Raw genomic sequence first — 26172 nt, 5'->3', positions numbered from 1 at the left:
TGTGTTAGTTTTATGTTTCCTTGTCAATTGTCATTTTATACCCATTCATAAATCTTGTAGATCTTGATTTGTTAATGTTGCATTGATGATTTTCATGGTTAGTTGTGTTGTTTGAATGATTCTAGGTTGATAATTATTAGCGAGTATTGGTTGATTTCAATTTAATTGCATTTTGGAAATGTCTTTTATTAGTGCTTACCATGTGTTTGATGAAATGTTTTCTTTAGTTATGGAGTAGTCTTCTTTACTCTTGGCCTAAGCTAAGGGAATTGGGTAAACTTGAGTCATTGGGTCTAATGAATTTGATGATTTGGGAACCCTTAGTGGTCAATTTGATAACCATTGACACTAGCCTACTACTAAGTCAATTAGTAGTTAGGTTGGACCTTATCGGTTGATGTTGACTAAACCATTTAATATACTTCAAGTATAGAAGTAAACTTAATGAGTTTGGTTCCTCATAATTGTCAAGATATGGTTATTAGACAAGGATAGTGACCTCAATTCCCATGTCTAGCCAAGAGTTGCTTTTATCATTCTTATTTGAAAACCCAAAAATCCTAATTGCTTTGTCTTAGTTATTGTTACTCGTTTAGTTTAGAGTAGAATTATATTGGACGTTATCTTGTTAGTTTGGAATTGCTCACATCTTGTCTTAGTTACTTGAATTAGTTTCTTGCACTTCAAGATTACTTGCTTGTTAGGATTCCTAGTTTAATTGCTTGCTCATGACTTGCAACCCCGGATTTCTAACCAATGTCGATGCACATGGTTGCCCATTCCTTGTGAGACGACCCGATGTTTGAATACTTCGGTTAATTCTATTTGGGGTTGAACTTATGAGAACCAATTCCTTCTAAATTTGATTCGCGGACTAATTGTTGGTTGATGACTATACTTGCAACGCGGAAAATCTTGTGAATTTCCTTACCGACGAGTGGCATTATTAATGGTACGACACCGAGACCTAGGAGTTGGTGGAGTGACTACATGGTGCTAGTCCTCTAGTGGTTCAGCAACAGGGAGCGTAGATGAAGGAGTCTTTCTCCTTGCAGCTGATATAGCTTCGGGAGCGAGTCTGACATTTGTCTGACACCGCTGATCTAGACACTCTTTGACAGTATATGAGGTATTATATCATGTTACTGATTGGGGGTTACCTAATGACGGACAAGTCAAACAATCTGGTCCATCTCCGGTGGCTACAACTATTTGCTGACTTTCAGACGTTCTGTGGTCTGTCTTGGTGTTCAGTGGTGCTTGTATAGACCTACCATTTTCTGTGCTCTGCAGCACACCAAGACACGACAGACATAGCTAGCTACACTCTGCTGTTGATGTCTTTAATATACCAGAGATTTTTGCAGTGGTGTCCACCTGACCGATAGGTTTACATGTATCCTTTGGCAGCGAGGTAACCATCATTTATGGCTTGTTTGCGTTCCAAATTTGTAACTCATTATGATGTTCCAATTGAATTCGGGTTATTCTTGCAACTATTGACAAGTTGATAGGATTGACATAGTAGAACAGGGATCAGTATGAGCAGAGGGTTCTCCGATGGCGTCTGTCGCTAGATCAGTTACTCATGAATGAGGTTAGCAATAAGATTTTTCTCTCTTGTAGTTCCATGAATTACTTATCCTTTACTTTAGATTGTATTACTGATGATCATTTCACAACTATCATTGCAGTTTGTGTAGACGTCGTACGACGACCCTACACTACAGGCTATATCCCCGCCATGGATGATTGATGAGGCAGAGTGGGAGGCATGGATGTCTATTGTCCCCCTCGTCAACATTGTTGAGTTTCACCAGGTTGACCGGGTGAAGCGCCAGCTCAATGGAGAGTGATGAGCGGATATTTTATACGCTTTTTGGCATCATTTTTATATAGTTTTTAGTATGTTTTGTTTAGTTTTTATTAAGTTTTTATAGGTTTTAATGTTAAATTCACATTTTTCGACTCTACTATGAGTTTGTGTGTTTTTGTGCAATTTCAGGTAATTTCTGGCTGAAATTGAGGAGTTGGAGCAAAAGTCTGATTCAAAGAAAGACAAAGCAACTCCAATCCTTTACCCTATTCCTATTATTGATTACCCTTTTCTTTATTTCCATGCCAACTTAATTTAGATCTCATAAATATTTATCTATCAACTTCTAATTTTGTCTGACTAAGACCTACAAGATAACCATAGCTTGCTTCAAACCACAATCCTCGTGGGATCGACCCTGACTCGCTCAAGTATTACTTGGATTACCCAATGCACTTGTTGGTACAGCTGTGCGAAGGTGTGGGGATTCGTACTATCGAGTTTTTGGCGCCGTTGCCGGGGATTGTTCGAGTTTCGACAAACTGACGGATTGTCTTGCTCCCTAGATCAGGTAATTTATTTTATTTTGTTGAGACTTTTATTTTTATTTTCCTCTTCTTCTTTTTCGAAAATTATTAAAAACTTTTTCAAAAACATTTTTCTTTTCTTTGTTTAATCTTTGTTCTTAGTTTGAGTCTTTCCTGATTTCTGTCTTTCAATTACAAAAAATTTAAAACTTCTTCAAAAACCTTTTTCAAACAAGTTTATTTTCAAGCATCCTTAGCTTTCTTTGTTTAATCTTTGTTTTTTATTTGAGTCTTTTGTTTGTTCTTGGTTAAAATTTCGTTCTCTGAGTCTTTCTTTCAAAAAAATTTTCAAAAATATTTGCTTTGGTTAAATCTTGTGTCAAGTTTCTAAGTTTGGTGTTTTCTTGTTATTTTTCTTTTAATTTTTAAAAATTTGTGTTTAGTTTTCTAAAAATTTTAAGTTTGGTGTCCTTTATATGTTCTTGTGCTCTTTAACTTTTTTAGTCTTGTTCTTAGAGGTCTTGTCAATCTTCAAGGTGTTCCTGTGTCTTTTTTGTGTTTTGATCTTAAAATTTTTAAGTTTGGTGTCTCTTGGTGTTTTTCTTTCAAATTTTCGAAAACTTGGGGCATTAGATCTAAAAATTTTAAGTTTTGTGTCATTTGTGTGTTTTTCTCTTTCATGATTAAATTCAAAAATAAAAATATCTTTCCTATCTTTATTTAATTATTAATTTCGAAAATTTTAAAACAAAAATTCAGATTTTAATTTTAAAATTTTTATCTTACCTTATCTTAGTTTTCAATTTTCAAAAATCAAATCTTTTCAAAATTAAAAATCTTATCTTTTTCAAAATCTTATCTTTTTCAAATTTCAAATTTTAAAAATCATATCTGTTTCAAAAATCAAATTTCAAATCTTATATTTTTAAATCTTTTTCATATCTTTTTAATTTCTTATATTATCTTTTCCTAATTTCAAATTTCAATTTCAAATATTTTCTTATCTTATCTTTTATTTTTAAAATCTTTTCTTAATTAATATCTTATCTTCTCTCTCTTCTTTTTCAAAACTTCCTAACTAACTCTTCTGTCTCTTAATTTTCAAAAACTTCTCTTCTTTCTCTCTCTTCTATTTTTGAAAATTCATTAACTAATTTTTAATTCTGTTTAAATTATTAACCTTAATTTTCAAAAAGTAATTAATAAATAAAATAAAAACAAAAATATTTTAATTCTTATTTATCTTTTCTATTTCTAATTCTTCTCTTTTTTATTTATGCTATTTGAATTCTACTCCTCTCTCATCTTCCATCTTCACTTTTCTATCTTCTTCTTCTTTCTTCACATCTCACTGGAAGCTCTTTTGTCCAAGTAGCACAAAAAGCTTTCTTCTCTTCTTTCTTTTTTCTTCTTGTTTATGACCAGGAACAGGGATAAAGAATCCCTCTTTGATTTGGATCCTGAACCTGAAAGGACTCTGAAGAAAAGTTTACAACAAGCTAGAGCACAACACTCCAGAAGAAACCTTTCAGAGAACTTTGAACAAGAATTAGGAGACATGGCCGAACCTGAAGGTGATGCAAGAAAGGTTCTTGGTGACTTCACCATGCCTACTTCTGACTTTTATGACAAAAGCATCTCTGTACCTGCCATTGGAGCTAACAATTTTGAGCTTAAGCCTCAGTTAGTCTCTCTTTTGCAACAGAACTGCAAATTCCATGGACTTCCAATGGAAGATCCACATCAGTTCTTAGCTGAATTCTTACAGATCTGTGATACTGTAAAGACTAATGGAGTAAATCCCGAACTCTACAAGCTTATGCTCTTTCCCTTTGCTGTAAGAGACAAAGCTAAGATATGGTTGGATTCTCAACCAAAAGAGAGCTTAGACTCTTGGGAAAAGCTGGTTAATATTTTTCTGGCTAAATTCTTTCCTCCTCAAAGGATGAGCAAAATTAGAGTGAAAGTTCAAACTTTCAGACAAAGAGAAGGTGAATCCCTCTATGAAACTTGGGAAAGATACAAGTAATTGATTAGGAGATGTCCTCCTGACATGATCTTAGAATGGTCTATCATAGGCATGTTCTATGATGGTCTGTCTGAGATGTCCAAAATTTCACTAGACAGCTCTGTAGGTGGATCACTCCACTTGAAGAAAACGCCTGCAGAAGCTAGAGAACTCATTGAGATGGTTGCAAATAACCAATTCATGTACACTTCTAAAAGAAATCATGTAAATCATGGGACCTCTTAGAAGAAAGGAGTTCATGAAGTTGATACTCTAAATGCCATGTTGGCTCAAAGTAGGATCTTGATCCAACAGGTCAATATGATCTCCCAGCATCTGACTGGAATGCAAACTGCAACTTGCAGTAATCAGGAAGCTTTTTTCTGAAATAGAAGCTTATGATCCTGATCAACCCACCATAGAGGAGGTGAATATGGGAGAACCCTATGTAAATACCTACAACCCTTCATGGAGGAACCATCCTAACCTCTACACGTGATCGGCTAGGAAATTTGATGTGAATATTTTTGTCGGTTAGGAAATTCACACAAATAATTCCGTTGATAGTATAGTTTCCAACCAACAAATCATACTCAAATCAAATTTTAAATGTGTTTTGGTTATCACAAGTACAAACCCTAATGAAAATAAATCGAAGTATTCAAACCTCGGGTCCTCACAAGGAATTGCAATGAAGTGATCAATTATTGGCTATGAAAGAACAAACGGGGTTTGATTTATAAAAGGGAAAGAAAATAAATGGCAAGGAAATAAAGGTAACAACTAAAGAGAACAAGTAATAAAGAGAGACATTTGATGACTTGCATCATCTACCTCTTTCTCTTGACTAAAAGGACCATAGAGTTAGTAATTTCTCATTCAATTAATGTAATTACTTGAACTAATTGATGAATTTTATGGTATATTTCTTTGAAAGGGATCTTGTTTGAATTTCAGGTGAAAATAGTAACAAAAGAGGAAGAAAGTAAGAAAAATGAGCTGGGTGTGTGAACTGGGCATGCCACTTGGTGCAAACGCCAATAACTTGAATGGGTGTGGCACGCCAGCTATCAATTCCAGAAGAGAGTTCATAAAGCTCACAATGGGTGTGGCACGCCAAGGCCAGGCATGGCACGCCAGTTATCTTTTCCAGAGAAGGGACTCCAAGCTTTATAATGGGCGTGCCACTTGGACTCCAGAGAAGGCACGCCAACTACAAATTCCAGAGAAGGATCCTTGAAGACTTACAAGGGGCGTGGCACGCCAAGCTGGGCGTGGCACACCAACCCTATCATCTACAATGGGCGTGGCACGCTAGTACAACTGAACAAAGGAGAATGGAGGAAGCATCAATTGGGCATGCCACTTGAGACTTGAGGTGTGGCACGCCAAGTCAAAGACTCAATGGGCATGCCACTTGGTACTAGAGGCGTGGCACGCCAAGCTCATGAGCTCTCAACACCACTATGGCGTGCCACACCAGACCTAGGCGCGGCACGCCAGTTCATTTGACTAGAGAAGGGAAGTAAAACTCCAAACAAGGGCGTGGCACACCAGATCGAAGGCGTGACACGCCAGCACAAGCCTCCAATGAAGAAGATCAATGGGCGTGCCACTTGGGACTTTAGGTGTGGTACGCCAAGAAAAAATAATAATGGGCGTGCCATTTGATGCTTAGGGCGTGGCACGCCAACCTTGCTTGCACCATGGGTGTGCCACTTGAATCCTGGGAAGTGTCAACAATCTTACGTGGTACGTGAGTGATTCACGTTGCACATGAAGTAGTGAATTAGCCCAAATTGCTCTTTAAAAATTCACATCGTACGTGAAGTATTCCACGTTGTACGTGGACTTGAAAACCTTCAATTGCTACCTCTGTTTAGTCCTGGCATGGTACGTGGAAAATCTCACATCCCATGTGAAAGTCCAGTCGTGCGTACGCATACCTCATGCGTCCGCATGATTGTCCAAAATCCTCTTTTTGGGCGTATGCATAGGTCATGCGTATGAACAATAGCCAATGTCCCACGTCTATTCTTCTACGTGCCACACCAACTTGGGGAGTCATTGTCTTTAATTGACGTGGCACACTGCTTTCCCCACGTTGCACTTGAAGCTCTTTGTTCAGTCCAGAGAAGTTTCTGTTTGCTTTTCCCTTTCTGTTCTTTGTGATTCTTGGCTTTCTTCTTCTTTAATATTTGTCAATTATCTTCTAAATTCTTCTGTAATCAATGAATACATACTAACTCAAAGTATTGCTCAATTAATCATGAAATCAATGCTTATATTGCAATAACTCTTAGTTTATTAAATGGAATTCTAAGAGAAAAACACTAAAGATGTGCACGTAACACACACTGAGGCTTCTCCCAGAAGCTCCAGCCAGCAATCCATGAAGGTGTCTGATGAGCGGATAATTTATACGCTTTTTGACATTGTTTTTAGTATGTTTTTAGTAGGATCTAGTTACTTTTAGGGATGTTTTCATTAGTTTTTATGTTAAATTCACATTTCTGGACTTTACTATGAGTTTGTGTGTTTTTCTATAATTTCAGGTATTTTCTGGCTGAAATTGAGGGACTTGAGCAGAAATCAGATTCAGAGGTTGAAAAAGGACTGCTGATGCTGTTGGATTCTGACCTTCCTGCACGCAAAGTGGATTTTCTGGAGCTACAGAACTCGAAATGGCACGCTTCCAATTGCGTTGGAAAGTAGACATCCAGGGCTTTCCAGAAATATATAATAGTCCATACTTTGGCCAAGAATTGACGACGTAAACTGGCGTTCAACGCCAGCCTTCTGCCCAAATCTGGCGTCCAGCGCCAGAAAAGGATCCAGAACCAGAGTTGAACGCCCAAACTGGCACAGAAACTGGCGTTCAACTCCACAAATGGCCTCTGCACGTGCTACACTTAAGCTCAGCCCAAACACACACCAAGTGGGCCCCGGAAGTGGATTTATGCATCAATTACTTACTCATGTAAACCCTAGTGACTAGTTTATTATAAATAGGACCTCTTACTATTGTATTAGGCATCTTTGGATTACCTTATGATCCTTTGATCACGTTTTAGGGGGCTGGCCATCTCGGCCATGCCTGGACCTTCACTTATGTATTTTTAACGGTAGAGTTTCTACACTCCATAGATTAAGGTGTGGAGCTCTGCTGTTCCTCAAAGATTAATGAAAGTACTACTGTTTTCTATTCAATTCATCTTATTTCGCTTCTAATATATCCATTCGCACCCAAGAACGTGATGAAGGTGATGATTATGTGTGACGCTCATCATCCTTCTCCCTTATGAACGCGTGCCTGACAAACACTTCTGTTCTACATGAATTAAGCTAGAATGAGTATCTCTTAGATCTCCTAACCAGAATCTTCGTGGCGTAAGCTAGAATGATGGCGGCATTCAAGAGAATCCGGAAGGTCTAAACCTTGTCTGTGGTATTCTGAGTAGGATTCAATGATTGAATGACTGTAACGAGCTTCAAACTCGCGAGTGCTGGGCGTTAGTGACAGACGCAAAAGGAGGGTGAATCCTATTCCAGCATGATCGAGAACCGACAGATGAATAGCCGTGCCGTGACAGGGTGCGTGAGCATATTATTCACTGAGAGGAGGGGATGTAGCCACTGACAACGGTGATGCCCTTGCATACAGCCAGCCATGGAAAGGAGTAAGACTGATTGGATGAAGATAGCAGGAAAGCAGAGGTTCAGAGGAACGAAAAGCATCTCCATTCGCTTATCTGAAATTCCTACCAATGAATTACATAAGTATCTCTATCCCTATTCTATTATTTAATATTCGAAAACACCATTATCACTTTATATCTGCCTGACTGAGATTTGCAAGGTGACCATAGCTTGCTTCATACCAACAATCTCCGTGGGATTCGACCCTTACTCACGTAAGGTATTACTTGGACGACCCAGTGCACTTGCTGGTTAGTTGTATCGAAGTTGTGACAATTATGAATTAAGATCAGAGCACCAAGCTTTGGAGCTATTACCAGGATTTGTTCAAGCCTGGAGATCACAATTTCGTGCACCAAGTTTTTGGCGCCGTTGCCGGGGATTGTTCGAGTTTGGACAACTGACGGTTCATCTTGTTGCTCAGATTAGGTAATTTTCTTTTTGTCTTGTTTTCAAAAAAAAAAAATTTTTTTTCAAATATCTTTCAAAAATTTCTTCCTTTGTTTTCGAAAAAAAAATTATTTTAAAATAAAAAATGTTTTCAAAAATATATTTTCCTTTCAGAATTTTTAAGAATGAATTCTAGTGTTTCATGGAGCATGTTGAAGCCTGGCTGGCTGTAGTGTTTTGGACTGGAGCTTTCTTTGAAAGCTTGGCTGGCTAGTGAGCCATGTCTAATTCCTGGACTGAAGCTTTAGACTAAGAATGCAAGATTCCTGGAATTCATATTAAAAATTTTGGAATCCTTATTTTTCTTTTTTTTAATTAATTTTTCGAAAAAAATCCAAAAAAATTAGAAAATCATAAAAATCAAAAATATTTTTTGTTCTTGTTTGAGTCTTGAGTCATATCATAAGTTTGGTGTCAATTGCATATGCATCTTGCATTTTTTTCGAAAATATCATGCATTCATAGTGTTCTTCATGATCTTCAAGTTGTTCTTGGTAAGTCTTCTTGTTTGATCTTGATGATTTTTTGTTTTGTGTCTTTTCATGTTTATCATATGCATTCTTGAATTCTTAGTGCGTAAGCATTAAAGAATTCTAAATTTGGTGTCTTGCATGTTTTCTTTGCATTAAAAATTTTTCAAAAATATGTTCTTGATGTTCATCATGTTCTTCATAGTGTTCTTGGTGTTCATCTTGACATTCATAGCATTCTTGCATGCATTCATTGTTTTGATCTAAAAATTTCATGCATTGCATAATTTTCATGTTTTCATAAAAATTCAAAAAATCAAAAAAATATCTTTCCCTTTTTCTCTCATCAAAATTCGAAAATTTGAGTTGACTTTTTTTAAAAATTTTTAAAATCAAATTGTTTCTCATGAGTCAAATCAAATTTTCAATTTGAAAATCTTATCTTTTTCAAAATCTTTTTCAAAAATCAAATCTTTTTTCAAAATTCTTAATTATTTTCGAAAATTCCAAAAAATTTTTCAAAAATCTTTTTCTTATTTTTATAACAAATTTTCGAAAATAACATAATCAATTAATGTTTTGATTCAAAAATTTGAAGTTTGTTACTTGCTTGTTAAGAAAGATTCAAACTTTGAGTTCTAGAATCATATCTTGTGATTTCTTATGAATCAAGTCATTAATTGTGATTTTAAAAATCAAATCTTTTTCAAAAACTAATTTCTATCATATCTTTTCAAAAATATCTTCTTATCTTATCTTTTTCAAAATATCTTTTCAAAATATCTTTTCTAACTTCCTAACTTCTTATCTTTTCAAAATTTGTTTCAACTAACTAACTAACTTTTTGTTTGTTTCTTATCTTTTTCAAAACTACCTAACTAACTCTCTCTCTCTCTATTTTCGAAAATATCTTCCCCTTTTTCAAAATTTATTTTTAATTAACTAATTATTTTTAATTTTTATTTTTGATTTCAAAAAAAAATTTTTGAAAAAAAAAAAATTTACTAAACATTTTTCAAAAACTATTTTCAAAAATCATTAACTCTTTTTCAAAATAATTTTCGAAAAACTTCCCTCCCCCATCTTACTCTATTTATTCATTCATATCCTAACATCTCATCTCACATCTCTTCCATTCGTACAGTTGTGCTTCTTCCTTTACATTACATTCTTTATCTCCCCTCTTTTCTTCCACTCACACAGGGATCCCTATACGGTGGTATAAAGGATCTCTATTATTATCATCATTTTCCTGTCCATTCTTCCTTGTCATATGAGCAGGAGCAAGGATAAGAACATTCTTGTGGAAGCAGATCCAGAACCTGAAAGGACTCTGAAGAGAAAATTAAGAGAAGCTAAAATACAACAATCCAGAGATAACCTTTCAGAAATTTTCGAACAGGCAGAGGAGATGGAAGCCGAAAATAATGATAATGTAAGGAAGATGCTTGGTGACTTTACTGCACCTAATTCCAATTTACATGGAAGAAGCATCTCCATTCCTGCCATTGGAGCAAACAACTTTGAGCTGAAACCTCAATTAGTTTCTCTAATGCAGCAGAACTGCAAGTTTCATGGACTTCCATCTGAAGATCCTTTTCAGTTCTTGACTGAATTCTTGCAGATATGTGATACTGTTAAGACTAATGGAGTAGATCCTGAAGTCTACAGGCTCATGCTTTTCCCTTTTGCTGTAAGAGACAGAGCTAGATTATGGTTGGATTCTCAACCCAAAGACAGCCTGAACTCTTGGGATAAGCTGGTCACGGCTTTCTTAGCCAAGTACTTTCCTCCTCAAAAGCTGAGCAAGCTTAGAGCTGATGTTCAAACCTTCAGACAGATAGAAGGTGAATCCCTCTATGAAGCTTGGGAAAGATACAAACAGTTGACCAAAAAGTGTCCTTCTGACATGCTTTCAGAATGGACCATCCTAGATATATTCTATGATGGTTTATCTGAGCTATCAAAGATGTCACTGGACACTTCTGCAGGTGGATCCATTCACCTAAAGAAAACGCCTGCAGAAGCTCAAGAACTCATTGACATGGTTGCTAATAACCAGTTCATGTACACTTCTGAAAGGAATCCTGTGAGTAATGGGACGCCTATGAAGAAGGGAGTTCTTGAGGTTGATACTCTGAATGCTATATTGGCTCAGAATAAAATATTGACTCAGCAAGTCAATATGATTTCTCAGAGTCTGCATGGAATGCAAGCTGCATCCAACAGTACTCAAGAGGCATCTTCTGAAGAAGAAGCTTATGATCCTGAGAACCCTGCAATAGCAGAGGTAAATTACTTAGGTGAACCTTATGGAAACACCTATAACTCATCATGGAGAAATCATCCAAATTTCCCATGGAAGGATCAAAAGCCCCAACAAGGCTTTAATAATGGTGGAAGAAACAGGTTTAGCAATAGCAAGCCTTTTCCATCATCAACTCAGCAACAGACAGAGAACTCTGAACAAAATGCTTCTAATTTAGCAAATCTAGTCTCTGATCTATCTAAGGCCACTGTAAGTTTCATGAATGAAACAAGGTCTTCCATTAGAAATCTGGAAGCACAAGTGGGCCAGCTGAGTAAAAGGATCACTGAAATCCCTCCTAGTACTCTCCCAAGCAATACAGAAGAGAACCCAAAAGGAGAGTGCAAGGCCATTGACATAAGTGCCATGGCCGAACCTGTGAGGAAAGGAGAGGACGTGAACCCCAAGGAGGAAGACCTCCTGGGACGTCCATTGATCAATAAGGAGCTTCCCTCTGGGGAATCAAAGGACTCTGAGGCTCATCTAGAGACTATAGAGATCCCATTGAACCTCCTTATGCCCTTCATGAGCTCTGATGAGTATTCCTCTTCTGAAGAGAATGAGGATGTCACTGAAGAGCAAACTGCCAAGTTTCTTGGTGCAATCATGAAGCTGAATGCCAAATTGTTTGGCATTGATACATGGGAAGTTGAACCTCCCTTGTTCATCAATGAACTAAGTGATCTGGATCAACTGACATTGCCTCAGAAGAGACAGGATCCTGGAAAGTTCATAATCCCTTGTACCATAGGCACCATGATCTTTAAGGCTCTGTGTGACCTTGGTTCAGGAATAAACCTCATGCCCCTCTCTGTAATAGAAAAACTGGGAATCTATGGGGTGCAAGCTGCTAAAATCTCACTAGAGATGGCAGACAGCTCAAGAAGACAGGCTTATGGACAAGTAGAAGATGTATTAGTAAAGGTTGAGGGCCTTTACATCCCTGCTGATTTCATAGTCCTAGATACTGGAAAGGAAGAGGATGAATCCATCATCCTAGGAAGACCTTTCCTGGCCTCAGCAAGAGCTGTGATTGATGTTGACAGAGGTGAAATAGTCCTTCAATGGAATGAGAACTCCCTTGTATTCAAAACTCAAGGATCTCCCTCTGCAACCATGGAAAGGAAGCAGGAAAAGCTTCTCTCCAAGCAGAGTCAACCAGAGCCCCCACAGTCAAACTCTAAGTTTGGTGTTGGGAGGCCACAACCAAACTCTAAGTTTGGTGTTGAACTCCCATATCCAAACTCTAAATTTGGTGTTGGAGAGTCTCAACAAAGCTCTGCACATCTGTGAGGCTCCATGAGAGCCCACTGTCAAGCTATTGACATTAAAGAAGCGCTTGTTGGGAGGCAACCCAATGTTTATCTAATTCTTATTTTTATTGTTTTTCATGTTTTCTTAGGGTCATGATCATGCGGAGTCACAAAATAAATAGAAAAATCGAAAACGGAATCAAAAACAGCAGAAGAAAAATCACACCCTGGAGGAGCATCTGTCTGGCGTTCAGTGCCAGAACAGAGCATGGTTCTGGCGCTGAACGCCCAAAATGGGCAGCTTCTGGGCGCTGAACGCCAGAACAGGCATGGTTCTGGCGTTCAACGCCAGAAATGGCACACAGATGGGCGTTGAACGCCCAAAATGGCCACCAACCTGGCGCTGAACGCCCAGAGTTGGGTACAAAGGCATTTTTACATGCCTAATGGTGCAGGGATGTAAATGCCTTGACACCTCAGGATCTGTGGACCCCACAGGATCATCTCAGGATCTGTGGACCCCACAGGATCCACTCAGGATCTGTGGACCCCACAGGATCCCCACCTACCTCCACTCACTTCTTCTCACCACTCTCTTTCACACAACCTCATAAACACCCTTCCCTAAAAAAACCCTTCACCAATCACCTCAATCTCTCTTCCCCATTAAACCTTCACCACTCACATCCATCCACTCTTCCCAATAAACCTACCTCATAAACTCCACCTACCTTCAAAATTCAAAACCAATTTCCCACCCAAACCCACCCATATGGCCGAAACCTAACCCCCCTTCCCTTCCCTATATAAAGCCCTCCATTCTTCATCAAATTCACACAACACACCCCTCTACACTCCTCTTGGCTGAAACCACATCTCCCTCTCCCTCTCCATATTTCTTCTTCTTCTTCCTCTATTCTTTTGTTTATTGCTCGAGGGCGAGCAATATTCTAAGTTTGGTGTGGTAAAAGCATAGGTTTTTTGTTTTTCCATTACCATTGATGGCATCTAAGACCGGAGAATCCTCTAGAAGAGGGAAAGGGAAGACAAAAGCTTCCACATCCGAGTCATGGGAGATGGAAAGGTTCATCTCCAAAGCCCATCAAGACCACTTCTATGATGTTGTGGCCAAGAAAAAGGTGATCCCTGAGGTCCCTTTTAAACTCAAAAGAAATGAGTATCCGGAGATCCGACATGAAATTCAAAGAAGAGGTTGGGAAGTTCTAACAAATCCCATCCAACAAGTCGGCATCTTAATGGTTCAAGAGTTCTATGCCAATGCATGGATCACCAAGAACCATGATCAAAGTAAGAACCCGGATCCAAAGAACTATGTTACAATGGTTCGGGGGAAATACTTGAATTTTAGTCCGGAAAATGTGAGGTTGGCGTTCAACTTGCCATATATGGAAGAGAACGCACTCCCCTACACAAGGAGAGTCAACTTTGATCAAAGGTTGGACCAAGTCCTTATGGACATATGTGTAGAAGGAGCTCAATGGAAGATTGACTCCAAAGGCAAGCCGGTTCAACTAAGAAGATTGGACCTCAAGCCTATTGCTAGAGGATGGCTGGAGTTTATTCAATGCTCAATCATTCCCACTAGCAACCGGTCTGAAGTTACTATAAACCGGGCCATCATGATCCATAGCATCATGATTGGAGAAGAGGTGGAAGTTCATGAGATTATACCTCAAGAACTCTACAAGGTGGCTGACAAGTCCTCCACTATGGCAAGGTTAGCCTTTCCTCACCTCATTTGCCACCTATGCAATTCAGCTGGGATTGACATAGAGGGAGATATCCTCATCAAAGAGGACAAGCCCATCACTAAGAAAAAGATGGAGCAAGCAAGAGAGCCCAGTCATGGAGCTCAAGAGGCGCAAGAAGCTCACTTCCATGAGATCCCTGAGATGCCTCAAATGCACTTTCCTCCACAAAACTATTGGGAGCACATCAACACCTCCCTAGAAGAATTGAGTTCCAATATGGGACAACTAAGGGTGGAACATCAAGAGCACTCCATCATGCTTCATGAAATAAGAGAAGATCAAAAAGCAATGAGGGAGGAGCAACAAAGACAAGGAAGAGACATAGAAGAGCTCAAGGACATCATTGGTTCCTCAAGAAGGAAACGCCACCATCACTAAGGTGGATTCATTCCTTGTTTTTGCTTTCTCTGTTTTTCGTTTTCTATGTTATGTGCTTATCTATGTTTGTGCCTTCACTACATGATCATTAGTAGTTAGTAACTTTGTCTTAAAGATATAAATGTCCTATGAATCCATCACCTCTCTTAAATAAAAAAATGTTTTAATTCAAAAGAACAAGAAGTACATGAGTTTCGAATTTATCCTTGAACTTAGTTTAATTATATTGATGTGGTGACAATGCTTCTTGTTTTCTGAATGTATGCTTGAACAGTGCATATGTCTTTTGAAGTTGTTGCTTAAGAATGTTAAATATGTTGGCTCTTGAAAGAATGATGACTAGGAGACATGTTATTTGATAATCTGAAAAATCATAAAAATGATTCTTGAAGCAAGAAAAAGCAGCAAAAAAAAAAAAAAAAAAAAAAACAAAGCTTGCAGAAAAAAAAAATATAGGCGAAAAAAAAAATATAGAAAGAAAAAGAAAAAGCAAGCAGAAAAAGCCAATAACCCTTAAAACCAAAAGGCAAGGGCAAATAAAAAGGATCCCAAGGCTTTGAGCATCAGTGGATAGGAGGGCCTAAAGGAATAAAATCCTGGTCTAAGCGGCTAAACCAAGCTGCCCCTAACCATGTGCTTGTGGCGTGTAGGTGTCAAGTGAAAACTTGAGACTGAGCGGTTAAAGTCAAGGTCCAAAGCAAAAACAAAGAGTGTGCTTAAGAACCCTGGACACCTCTAATTGGGGACTTTAGCAAAGCTGAGTCACAATCTGAAAAGGTTCACCCAATTATGTGTCTGTGGCATTTATGTATCCGGTGGTAATACTGGAAAACAAAGTGCTTAGGGCCACGGCCAAGACTCATAAAATAGCTGTGTTCAAGAATCATCATACTGAACTAGGAGATTCAATAACACTATTCGAAATCTGAAGTTCCTATAGATGCCAATCATTCTGAACCTCAATGGATAAAGTGAGATGCCAAAACTATTCAAGAGGCAAAAAGCTATAAGTCCCGCTCATATGATTGGAGCTATGTTTCATTGATAGTTTGGAATTTATAATATATTCTCTTCTTTTTATCCTATTTGATTTTCAGTTGCTTGGGGACAAGCAACAATTTAAGCTTGGTGTTGTGATGAGCGGATAATTTATACGCTTTTTGACATTGTTTTTAGTATGTTTTTAGTAGGATCTAGTTACTTTTAGGGATGTTTTCATTAGTTTTTATGTTAAATTCACATTTCTGGACTTTACTATGAGTTTGTGTGTTTTTCTGTAATTTCAGGTATTTTCTGGCTGAAATTGAGGGACTTGAGCAGAAATCAGATTCAGAGGTTGAAAAAGGACTGCTGATGCTGTTGGATTCTGACCTCCCTGCACTCAAAGTGGATTTTCTGGAGCTACAGAACTCGAAATGGCGCGCTTCCAATTGCGTTGGAAAGTACACATCCAGGGCTTTCCAGCAATATATAATAGTCCATACTTTGGCCAAGAATTGACGACGTAAACTGGCGTTCAACGCCAGCCTTCTGCCCAAATCTGGCGTCCAGCGCCAGAAAAGGATCCAGAACCAGAGTTGAACGCCCAAACTGGCACAGAAACTGGCATTCAACTCCATAAATGGCCTCTGCACGTGCTACACTTAAGCTCAGCCCAAACACACACCAAGTGGGCCCCGGAAGTGGATTTATGCATCAATTACTTACTCATGTAAACCCTAGTGACTAGTTTATTATAAATAGGACCTCTTACTATTGTATTAGGCATCTTTGGATTACCTTATGATCCTTTGATCACGTTTTAGGGGGCTGGTCATCTCGGCCATGCCTGGACCTTCACTTATGTATTTTTAACGGTAGAGTTTCTACACTCCATAGATTAAGGTGTGGAGCTCTGCTGTTCCTCAAAGATTAATGAAAGTACTACTATTTTCTATTCAATTCATCTTATTTCGCTTCTAATATATCCATTCGCACCCAAGAACGTGATGAAGGTGATGATTATGTGTGACGCTCATCATCCTTCTCCCTTATGAACGCGTGCCTGACAAACACTTCTGTTCTACATGAATTAAGCTAGAATGAGTATCTCTTAGATCTCCTAACCAGAATCTTCGTGGCATAAGCTAGAATGATGGCGGCATTCAAGAGAATCCGGAAGGTCTAAACCTTGTCTGTGGTATTCTGAGTAGGATTCAATGATTGAATGACTGTGACGAGCTTCAAACTCGCGAGTGCTGGGCGTTAGTCACAGACGCAAAAGGAGGGTGAATCCTATTCCAGCATGATCGAGAACCGACAGATGAATAGCCGTGCCGTGACAGGGTGCGTGAGCATATTATTCACTGAGAGGAGGGGATGTAGCCACTGACAACGGTGATGCCCTTGCATACAGCCAGCCATGGAAAGGAGTAAGACTGATTGGATGAAGATAGCAGGAAAGCAGAGGTTCAGAGGAACGAAAAGCATCTCCATTCTCTTATCTGAAATTCCTACCAATGAATTACATAAGTATCTCTATCCCTATTCTATTATTTAATATTCGAAAACACCATTATCACTTTATATCTGCCTGACTGAGATTTGCAAGGTGACCATAGCTTGCTTCATACCAACAATCTCCGTGGGATTCGACCCTTACTCACGTAAGGTATTACTTGGACGACCCAGTGCACTTGCTGGTTAGTTGTATCGAAGTTGTGACAATTATGAATTAAGATCAGAGCACCAAGCTTTGGAGCTATTACCAGGATTTGTTCAAGTCTGGAGATCACAATTTCGTGCACCAGTGTCCCACGTGAAGTCATCATATCCCACGTTAAGACTCTTTGTCGTCCAAAGACGTGGGACATTTCTCATGCAAACTTCACCAAGCAAGGAAGATATCGCACGTCAAGCAACGACGCCACACGTCCAACTTCTCCTTCATAGGCACATCCCACGTCCAGCCTTCACATCCCACATCTAGCCTTCACATTGCACGTCCAGTCTTTACCAGCATGAGCATGTCCCACGTTGAGGAGTCATGTCCCATGTTAGGCCTAAAGGTAGTAGCTCCTAAGCCTCCAGGATCAAAGAAGTTGCACGCAAGTCCCCCATGTCCCACGTTGGGCTTGAGCCCAACAACCTTATCTCCATGCACAGAAAGATTTCGTACGTGAGGCCCCCATGTCGCACATCCAAGTTTCTTCCTCTCAAAGACGTCCCATGTCTCTCACATGGCTCACACGCCAACTTGCTCCACAGCCCCTGGGAGGTGCACCTCAAGTCCAAGACTTAATTCAAGCCCATAAAGCTTAAGGTAGCAATCAAGCACTAAAAACTAGGCCTTAATCACAAGGAATCACTTTTGATTTTTGGAAGTCATTTAGGAAAATATATTATCTTATTCGGTTTTAAAAAAGATTAATTATTAGATTTTTGTTTAGTTTAGAAATATTAAGTATTCAAAAAATTCTAAAGGAGGCACTTAGTTACTCCCGTACACTTTTGAATCCTAAATTTGTGTTTTGCATCATGATTTATGCATTGATATTTTCTTAAGAAACAAGCTTTTGTTCTTCATTACAAGGATTTGAATATATCGAAAAATAGTTTGAATCTGAATTGAATTATATATTCATCTTGAAAAAGTTGTTTGTTAGAATTAAGCTTGAAAATTTCTTCTCATGATTCTCTAGGTTTTAAAACTAGCTTGATAAGTGAACGTGTTAAATCTCTTTTCTTAAATAATTGACTAAGGAATTAGTAATAAATTAGGTTAAAGAGAAATTAAATCACTAAGGAATTGGGATTTGGTTAATTGAGGTTCACCGTGAGATACATCCTTGCATAATTAAGGTAAAAGTGAAAAGCATTTATTTTGAAAATCTCAGCATCTCTGAAACCTTAACATTTTACTTATATCACTTTTTCTACTTATTTACTGCTGCCTTATTTATATTGCTATTTTAGTATTTAAATCATCACAATTTAAATTTTTTATTATTTGACTAGAATAATCAGTTAACCATTGTTTGCTTAGTCCTTTAATCCCCGTAAGAATGATAACCCACTCACTGTGGTATTACTTGATACGATTCAGTGCACTCGTCGAGTTATGGTTTTGCAAAATTCCGCATCAGCTACTACCACCATACTCACTTCCTCATCATTAATGTATTCTCTTACTACATTTTGTATTTCTTGCATAGCCCACACCGGCCTTGTGGTTAAATGCTTTTAGAAATCTTCATTTGTCAATCCATTCATCAAGTAAAGACTGTCTATCGAGTCCATCAAACCATCTATCTTAAGACAATCATAGTTGAAACGAGCCAAATATTTTGTTTTTGATTTATAACTTCGTGGAGTCACTCCCAACAGGTCAATCAGGTGCTTGGCTTTTGCTATTTGGGTCGTAAATTGGGCTAGGAAATTTTGAAAAATGTCTACAAAGGTCGAGATTGACCCTTGAGGGAATGAGTTAAACCAATTAATTGCGGGTCCGACCAAGGTTACTGGAATGCTTGGCATCGAACCACATCAGCGACTCCCTCAACGTTCATCCTTGCTTTGAAGGGTGTGATGTGTTCTTGGGGGTCATTCATGCTATCATATCTCATGTCCATGGGTCTGTCAAAGTTTTTTGGCAAATCGACTTTTAAGATTCCAGCATCAAAAGGGGTGGCTTCGCCATGGGTTCATGCCGTAGCCTCTGCTTCCCTTCTTGGGATCTTTCCGATATCACCCTATCTCACTTGAGGCTTTGGGGGGTGAGAGATCTGTCGCTCCTAAAGTATGGATGGTCGTGATGATCGTTTTCGTCATCACGTCTCCTTTGTACCCCCAATCGTTGGAGAGGGGACCATGTACACGGGCTAGTCCTCAGCGGCTCCATCTTAGAGTGGGCCTCATGACTCAACTCAGGCCAGTAAAAATATCGAGCTACCAACTCTCTCACTCGAGATTCTAGACCCGATGCTTAAGCTCATGCATGACACGTGCTTGAACGAGTGTCGTTCCGAGGAACGGAGGACGTCGCTATGGCTCTGGTGATGGCTCCGGGTAGTTGCAATATGCATCATGCTTAGTGTACACCCACCATTAGCGGCATCTTGACCCTAGTGAGGGTCATCGTCCTTGCTTCCATAGACTCGTTGGGGGAAGGATGGAGGGTCATCCATCATTTGCCACAGCCTTGGGGTCCCCACAGACAGTATCAAATGTTATGTCATTACATAAAGGAAGTCGATAATGAAGAAAATCTGGTGCTGTATATACGGAGGTGCGATAGTGCTAGTAACTTGAACGGGGGTGGTACTTGCAAGGCTAGTTCGACACTGAAGTCAATGAATATCCGTTGAGGAGGCTAAAATAAAGGTTACTTACCTTCCTTATATACTCGAGGTCAATATCAAGGATCTGTTCTGTAGTCTTTCTGGTGGAGGATGATCCACTATTTCCTAGATTTGGAGATATTCCGTAACTGTTTTCTTTCAAAAACACTTGGTATGGATGTTCAGTAGATTTACCACGTGGTCTTGTAGCTAGCACACTAGTGGGTCTTAATCCTTGAAGTCTAAGAGCTTGCCTAGAACAAGATGCATGCTTATTAATCATAATGGATCATTATCATCATCAATTAATTGACAGACCTAAAAAAATTTAGTTATGGGAGCAAAAATATGCCAAAATAAATTTTGTTATACATTAATATATTTATAAGTTAAAACTAAAATTACTCCAAAAAAAACTAGACTTACATATAAACATTGAAAAGTATATGAATTTAAAATAATAAAAAATTAGTTGATAATGGTTTTTTCTCTTTATTTTTAAAAGAATTAAATATTATTTTTATATTTTTAAATTTAATTTTGATATTCTACTGTTAATTTAAAAAATATTAATTAATGAATAAATAATATTTTTTTCAACTAATTTTTGAAAAAAAATTAATAATTCCACTTATGTTCAAAAAATTAAGTTTTAACTTGATAATTAGTTAATTGACTAATTTCAAAAAATACATTATCACTATTTATTGATTTTTTTTATTAAGTTGATTTATTTATTTGTTTAGTTTTAATCTTGATACTTATAACAAGATAAGTATTATTTCATGTTAATTTTAATAAATCAAATCTTTTTTAACATAGGTTTCAATGGAGACCAAGATAATTTAATACTTAGAATAAATATATTCATCTATATATAATTTTTACTTTTTTTCAAATTTTTAGTGGGGGCAAGGGGCCCCTCTTCTCGTTAGGTCCGTCTATTCATCATCATCTCATCACAAATTTTCTATCATTAGTACCACCGTCCATAATAGTACAATAACACATGCCCACCGTTCAAAGTTTTTCAACTATATATGGGGCTCAATATATGCCCCCCTCTTTGTTTCTATTTGTCAGGGTTGAAAAACAGTTAATTAATTATAACCGTAGTTATGTGTCGATTATATAATTACATAGTGATGAGAAATAATAAGGATATCAGAATTTATTTATTTTTTTATTATTACTTGGTTATTAATATTATTTTTTTAATTTAATAATTTAATAATATTTTTTATTTTATATTTTTAAATATTAATAATTAACTAATAATTAAAAATAATAAATTCTAATAATTCTCTATATTTTTCTTATACATTAGTAATGCAGTTCGAACCATAAAAGTATCTTTATTTTACTTAACTTTTTGTAGAGAGTAGTTTTAGAATTGTCTGATGGACTTGAGATGGTATATTAGAAATAGAATCACAACCTTTAATTTATTGTTTAATTTATAATAAAAGTTAGAATAATTATATTAAATATACACTAAAAATTACTTACCAACATAAAATATATTTAAAATATAAAATAAATATTAAAAATAAATTACATAATACACGTATTTGTATATAAAATATAAAAATTAATTTAATAAATAATTTTTAGTGTATGTCTAACATTGTTAAAGTTAGTATTTCATATTAAACTTCAGTCTGAATGTGCATGTTTTTTAACTGAGCTTACATTGTGGACTTAATTAATTTCTCAAACCATCATAACTTAAAAAAAAAAAAAAAAACCAGAATTCAATTAACCGAAATCTTAATAATTAAGATTTAATTGACTTATTTTTAAGAATATATGTTAAAGTTATTATTAATAAAAAATTTTAAATTTTTTACTTTGAAAAAGAAACAACGAATATATTAAAAGATTAAATTTTATATTTTTATATAATTTTTTCATTAGTAATTTTAAAGTATACTCTTACGTAGTGTTTGTTTTGAAATACTGAGATGAAGATTAGAGAATTGAGACTCAATATCATGTTTGTTGGCCTAGAGATTGGTATTAAAATTTCAGTCATCATCTCCAAAATTTTAGTATTTCAATACCTCTAAAAAATAGAAACACAAAAAACTAAAATTTTTTAGGACGAAAACTAAAACTTTAACAAATAATTCTTTCCAAAATACCCTTATCCCAAATTACTAATTTTAAGTTCACCCTCGTTCAGTTTTTCAACCACCACCTCTGTCCTATTGCTGCTGCCAGGACCACCATCTCTCACCTTCCAACTCCACCCCATCTCTCATTCCTACTATCTCAACCATCATCCTTCCTTGCATCCATCATTACTAACAACAATAATATCAAGACAATAGCAAAATTAGAACAATAATACCAACAACAATAATATCAAATATATCTCAAAATCAGAATAGAGAGAGAAGAAAGAAAGGAGAGGAAGGAAGGTGGAGGAGATGGCAGCATAGAAAGAAGAGCTGCCGACGGGTGCTGGGTGATAGCGATGGAGTGCGAGAGTGAGAGCATGAGAGCGCGAGAGAGATGTGGGTGCTGGGCAACAGCAACGGAGCACGAAAATGACCTGGGTGCTGGGCAACGGCGATGGAGTGCGAGAAAGAGCGTGGGCAATGACAGAGAGTATGTACGGGAGAGAGAGAGAGAGAAAGAAGGAAGTGAAATCAGCAGTGAAGAGTGGAATAAGGGGTGTGATTATTGTTGACGGAGGCAAAAGCCATTGAAATCGGCAATGAAGAGTGGATTCTGCAATGAAACGAAGAAGAGAGGGGAATAAGAGATATGATTATTGAGATTCAGTAAAAAGAGGAGAATGACTAGGGGGTAGGTAGGGTTCTTTTTAAATTTTTTTAATTAGTGAGGGTATTTTAGTATTTTTACTTATTTAACTCTTTGTATTTATTTTAAACTAAATAAAATATTAAGACATAATTCAATTTTATACATTTTTACACTAAACACAATACAAAATTTATTTTAATCTCCATCTCTTAGTCTCAATTTCTCAGACTCTTAATTTCAATTTTTCAGTGTTTGTTTCTCTTCTAAATACTATCTTAGATAAACCCTTACGTGTTTAGACTTTTAGTCACTACAAGAAAATACGTCTATTGCCACGCTTTTAAAGCGTGGCGAAAAGCTAAAAAAAGCGTGGCGATAGCTTTTTGCCACGCTTTTTGAGCTACCGCCACGCTTTTGAAAGGGTGACCTATTGCCACGCTTTTTTTTTGCCACGCTTTTTCAGCCTATTGCCACGCTTTTTTTTGCCACGCTTTTTTACAAACTGCCACTTGTAAAAATGTGGCCTTATGTGGAAGATATGGCCACGCTTTAAAAGCGTGGCCATATGGGAGATATAGCCACGCTTTTGAAGCGTGGCGATAGAGAGAGATATGGCCACGCTTTCAAAGCGTGGCGATAGAGAGAGATATAGCCACGCTTTTGAAGCGTGGCGATAGCAAGATATGACCACACTTTAGAAAAGTGTGGTCATAGCTAGAGATACGGCCACGCTTTAAAAGCGTGGCAATAGCCTTGTAAAATTTAAAAAAAAAATCCTTTTTTTTTATTTTTACCTTTATCAATATAAAATATAAATTTTTCATTTCTTTTTTATTACCAAACTTATATTACAAGACAAATCAAATAATAATTATAGACATATATAATTTTTGTTATAATTGTTTTATACATTAAAAAATATACTCAAATACAAAATAAATCTCGAGTTCAAATTCTAAAACTAAAAACTGAAGAAAAATACAAAAACAATACAACTTAAATCTTAAGTCCTTCGCTGTTCCTCCTTCCTCTAGCCCTCTTAAACTTCTTTCCTCTAGATCATACATAATTGTAGCTAATGTTACTATAACTGTAGAGAAGACCTCCAAATAATGCATTTTAAATATGGTATTTGAGAGCAGATAGTAATACCATCGTTGAGAATGGCTATGACAAGAACCATAAAGGGAGGAAAGTTAAATTCCCAAATGCATGTGAGTAACATAAAGCCAACCTGCAACCCAAAATAAACTGAAAATGAGAAGGAAAGAAAATGATGGCTTGATCACTGCTAAATTCTCCATATATCATATATGCACTTATAACTTACCACAATACGGATGGTGATAGATACATCATATATCTGCAAAAGAAAAATAAAATAAGGTTTTGAATTTTTTCTTACAACAAGGACTATTGCAATATTTTCTTAATATGTTCGTAGTTGGGGGATTACTGTGTAGTTTTTCATTCTTTGGAAAATTGCACGGCTAGTTAAAACAGCACTTATGATCACACTCAACCCAGGTTCTGTTAGAACTATATCAGAGGCACTTCTTGCAGCATCTGTTGCATCTGCTACAGCGATACCTATGTCTGCTATCTTCAAAGCTGGTGCATCATTCACTCCATCACCAGTCATCCCACAAATGTGCTTTCTAGCTTGTAACCTCTTCACAATCTCATATTTGTGCTCTGAGGGAACATATATAATCAGAAAATAGACAAGAATTTGGATTAGAGCTTTTCTGTGATTGCTATTATACTTACCAGGAAAGACACCAGCAAAACCATCTGCATTCTCTATAAGATCATCGACGGGAACAAAAGCAAAATTATCTTTGCTTTCTCCTAGCAGCGACGAAGAAGGATACATGTTAGAGCCCATTCCAAGATGCCTTCCTGTTTCCTTAGTAATTGCAAGCTGATCACCTGTAAGGGTATTTTTTTTCAAGAGTATGAGATGTGATCCGTTTCCCTTCTTGGTTACAAACAATTAATTCCTGAGACAAATTTCTGGAGGTAAAATCTCCCACTAGTAGTCAGTAAGGCATCGGTTTTATTTTTTAGTTTTTCAAATGATTCGAAGATGATCCAAAAGAGTAACCAGGTTGGTAGTTGAAATAGTACCTCCTTTGGGTCTGCTAACATAGATACAATTGCACAATCAATTGCATCTTGGTTCTCTAGCCTTGATGCCCTTGCAGCCATAAGTACAACCATGTGCTGATTAACTCCATCAGCAAAGACCTGCCAGATATTGATCATTGTTGGAAAAAGAAGAAACAGGTTAGTATTTTGAAAACACATGAATGGCTGTATAGACAATGGAGTTACTCTTTGTCTTTCCATTATCTTCTTTCTTTAAGAAATTATCTTCTTTACATTTAACTATGTTTCAAAATGTTAGGACAAATGAGTTATCAAACCTCAATTAGATTCTTGTCCACTGTAAGCTTGTTGAGAGTTAATGTGCCTGTTTTATCACTGCATAGGATATCCATTCCGGCCATTTCTTCAATTGCAGTCATTCTCTTTGTTATAGCACCCTGCAAAGATTTATATCATTAGTACCTAACCTATAATCATTAGATAATAACTTTTATCATTAAAGGATAACAAGTAGGCCCTGTTTGGTAACTGCACCAAGACAAAAATATAGAGTACAAACCTATTTGAAGGAGATAGATACAGAAATAGAAAAAAAGTTTCTATCTAGGAACAAAATGTGCCTGATTTTCTATGTAGTCTCTGTCTTCGTGTTTCTATATTTTAGTTCTCAGGCACTTAAGTACAACATTACATTCCATCCTATATAGCTCAACAAAATGTGTGAATCAATAAACTAAATATAACCTGCTGAGACAATTTGTGTGAACCAATAGCCATTGTAACTGAAAGGACAGTTGGCATTGCAATAGGAATTTCGCCAATCAGTAACACAAGGAGGTTATCAATACCAACTCGGTATTTTCTTTGCTGTAGACCCCTGATGCTATTTTACAAATGCTATGTTTACAAATGCTATTTTACAAATGCATATCATGGACAAAGGAGCAAAATTGATTAGTAAGTTTCTGATGGTGCTTTCATGGTAAAATTTATCTTGCTAACAAGAAGTAAGCAATAACAATGAAGCATGTTGAGTATAACTAAAATTATAATTGAAAATAGCAGTGTTATTGAGCACAAGCTGATAGAAATTCTTCCCATGACTGCATGAGTATGAGAGCAAGTGTGTGCCTGTGCATGGTACGTTATGCACCTTAACCACGGGGTCCGTAGAAATCATCTAGTACTTGGATCACGAGACGGCCAGCAGGCCAAGAAAGATTACAAGCTGCTCCAATGGAAACCATGTACTATGAATAATAATAATCAAATAAAAATATGGTGTTAAA

At 37.0% G+C, this 26172-nt stretch overlaps 1 protein-coding gene across 1 annotated transcript; it reads right to left on the bottom strand.

The window, feature by feature from the left end:
- Window positions 1-996: 996 nt before the first annotated feature.
- LOC112742714 (plasma membrane ATPase 2-like) lies at window positions 997-25019 on the bottom strand. The gene is made up of 8 exons (XM_072215819.1): window positions 24902-25019; window positions 24542-24703; window positions 24228-24466; window positions 24102-24134; window positions 23924-24005; window positions 22557-22735; window positions 1161-1287; window positions 997-1112 (listed from the first exon to the last, which is right to left on the bottom strand). The coding sequence occupies exons 2-8, from the start codon at window positions 24657-24659 to the stop codon at window positions 997-999; spliced, it is 894 nt and encodes a 297-aa protein (XP_072071920.1). The 5' UTR covers window positions 24660-24703; window positions 24902-25019.
- Window positions 25020-26172: the final 1153 nt, after the last annotated feature.

The sequence above is a fragment of the Arachis hypogaea genome, chromosome 14 (assembly GCF_003086295.3).
Source record: "Arachis hypogaea cultivar Tifrunner chromosome 14, arahy.Tifrunner.gnm2.J5K5, whole genome shotgun sequence".
Taxonomy (NCBI): domain Eukaryota; kingdom Viridiplantae; phylum Streptophyta; class Magnoliopsida; order Fabales; family Fabaceae; genus Arachis; species Arachis hypogaea.
This window is presented reverse-complemented; position numbering and strand designations above follow the sequence as displayed.